The sequence below is a fragment of the Chelonus insularis genome, unplaced genomic scaffold (genome assembly GCF_013357705.1).
Source record: "Chelonus insularis isolate UGA/USDA-ARS -01 unplaced genomic scaffold, ASM1335770v1 contig_48_pilon, whole genome shotgun sequence".
Classification (NCBI taxonomy): domain Eukaryota; kingdom Metazoa; phylum Arthropoda; class Insecta; order Hymenoptera; family Braconidae; genus Chelonus; species Chelonus insularis.
This window is the reverse complement of record NW_023276606.1, coordinates 77,276-79,771: the sequence shown is the minus strand read 5'-3', so window position 1 is coordinate 79,771 and position 2,496 is coordinate 77,276. Positions and strand designations below refer to the sequence as shown.

The window sequence follows — 2,496 nt, the reverse complement described above, 5'->3', positions numbered from 1 at the left end:
TAAACAAAGAAAGCACGTTTTCATTTATGTCATACAGTTGGTAGTATTTTTTTTAGTAAAAGAAAAAATTATGCGTTAAAAGTACTCATATATATAGCATAGATTCCTATTTTCATTGTTTATAGCAATTTAAAAATTTTTTTTAAATGGATTATATGATAATCCGCCAAAAACAGATATCGTTCGATATCTGTAAAAAAAACGGCGCTACGTCACTGTTGTTGGATATTTTTAAATTGTTCTGCATGCAAAAAATGTTTGAAATCATAAAATTGCGCCAAGTTTGACTTGCCAAAATTGCAAAACTATAGAATGGTTTTTATCAATTGTTTTTTAATTTATCGTAAATTTTCATCTACAAAATTACTTCTTAAATTATTTCAAGAAAATTTGAAAAGGAATTTTCTTACACAATTCATCGAAAGTAACGAAAAAAAAGACTTAATTTTATAGATGACATAGCACTCCAATTGATTTCAAACTTTTTTGGTGTTTCAAAATTTTTAAAAATGAGAATTTGGTTATTTACAGAGTCATTTGGGACGTGTACATGGCGCAAATTTTCACTTTCATCTGATGATGGCAGCTATAGTGAGATACTCTAAACACTTAAAGGGAAATTCTGAATAAGATTTATTCTATCAAATTTTTATTAATACAGTGAAACTTGGTTAAGTGGGACCTGGATAAGTGAGAAACCTCTATAACTGGAACTCATGCTGAGGTCCCAACGCTTTGGCACTGAATTACCTCTGTTAGTGGGACGAGGTAAGCCTCTATATCTGGGGTTTGTTCTTTCGATTTATCATCATAGTTACCTCTATAACTGAGACAGCGAGTAAATTTTATATGCATAAACCTCTGTAACAGAGATAACATTGTTTGTTTACTCATTTTTATTCTACCCACAAATTCCACACGTAATTCCAAGTACGTAAGTACAAATTTTGAGCTTCAATTACCTTCAGTTTTAGTTTCGCTTTACTATCATACAGATGTTTATTTGAAATATGCCAAAACGAAAGCTACAATCGTTATCATTACGTGAAAAACTGAAGTTAATATCCGTTTATGAAAGTGGGAAGACACGCGAAGGAGTTTATGCCGAATTTAATGTGCCAAAATCTACTCTTTGTAGAATAATTCAGAGTAAACATAAAATTGAATCACAGTGTTCTGAAGGACAAGGAAAACTAAAACGTGTACGTTTATCAGAATACCCTGAACTTGAACAGTGTTTGCTAACTTGGGTCAAGCCACTTCGTAACAAAAACGTTCCGGTAAGTGGACCGATGATTAAAGAAGAGGCACAAGATTTCGCGCGAAGGCTCGATATTCATAATTTTTGTAGCAGCAATAGTTGGATGGAAGGTTTTAAGAAAAGAAACGGTATAGTTTTCAAAGCAATTTGTGGAGAAAGTAACGCTGTTGATGTTAACAAATGTAGCCAATGGATTGAAGACCTACCAGCTCTATTATGCAATTATTCTGCTGATGATATTTTTAACGTAGACAAAGCGGGTTTATTTTATAAGTGTCTACCTGATAAAACTTTTACCGTAAAAGGTAAGTCTTGTCATGGCGGGAAACTTAGTAAAGAGCGCATTACAATACTTTTAGGTGCTAACATGTCAGGAACTGAAAAGTTGCCTATCCTATTAATCGGAAAATCTAAGTCTCCACGATGTTTCAAAGGTGCTAAAACTTTGCCTGTGAATTACCAAAATAATAAAAAGGCATGGATGACGTCCACTATTTTTTCTGATTGGTTGAAGAATTTGAAACCAAGAAATGAAAGCTCAGAAGGGAAAAATTTTAATGTTTGTGGACAATTGTACTGCTCACAATAATATGCCCGAGCTAAGCCACATTAAACTCGTGTATCTGCCTGCGAATACGGCAAGTAAATTGCAGCCAATGGATCAAGGCATCATCAACCATTTCAAAATTTATTACAGATAAGGAGTTGTTCGACATGTTATTAAATCTATAAAAGACAATCAGTGTCCACAAATCGATGTTCTTCAGGCGATGAGGTTTGCTAAAAAAGCTTGGTTTTCTGTGACCAAAACTACTATAGCAAACTGCTTTAAGAAATCTGGATTTAAATCTGAAGTAACTGTAGCTGAAAGCTTACAAGAGGAGGGCGAAAATTTAGAAACTGATGCTGAAGATTGGAACTTAGGCATCAGCAATGACAATATTTAACAGCCAACATTCCAAGATTTTATAAACGTCGATGACGGTTTAATAGTTTCAGGAGAACTTAATGAAAGCGACATTCTTCATGCCTTCTCGTCTTCTTCATTGGAAAATGAAGAAGAAGACGATGAAATGAGCGTGGAAGTAAATTTAGTAAAAATTTCTAAACGCAAAGCAGTAAAAGCACTAAAAACTTTGCACAGTTATTTTGAAATGTCATCGATTGGTGACCGAAGTATATTCGATAAAATTTATAACATCTAAAAATATCTGATGGCTGATACTTCCAAACGA

At 33.4% G+C, this 2,496-nt stretch overlaps 1 protein-coding gene across 1 annotated transcript; it reads left to right on the top strand.

Annotated features, from left to right (window-relative positions):
• The first annotated feature begins 1,010 nt into the window (after positions 1-1,010).
• Positions 1,011-2,208, top strand: LOC118069905 (tigger transposable element-derived protein 4-like). Its single transcript, XM_035088253.1, has 2 exons — positions 1,011-1,820; positions 2,029-2,208. The coding sequence occupies exons 1-2, from the start codon at positions 1,011-1,013 to the stop codon at positions 2,206-2,208; spliced, it is 990 nt and encodes a 329-aa protein (XP_034944144.1).
• Positions 2,209-2,496: the final 288 nt, after the last annotated feature.

Coding starts and splice junctions, on each gene's coding strand:
- LOC118069905 (XM_035088253.1), top strand. CDS start 1,011: ATGCCAAAACGAAAGCTACAATCGTTATCATTACGTGAAAAACTGAAG. Junction 1,821..2,028: donor CAGAAGGGAAAAATTTTAAT/GTTTGTGGACAA, acceptor GATGTTCTTCAG/GCGATGAGGTTTGCTAAAAA.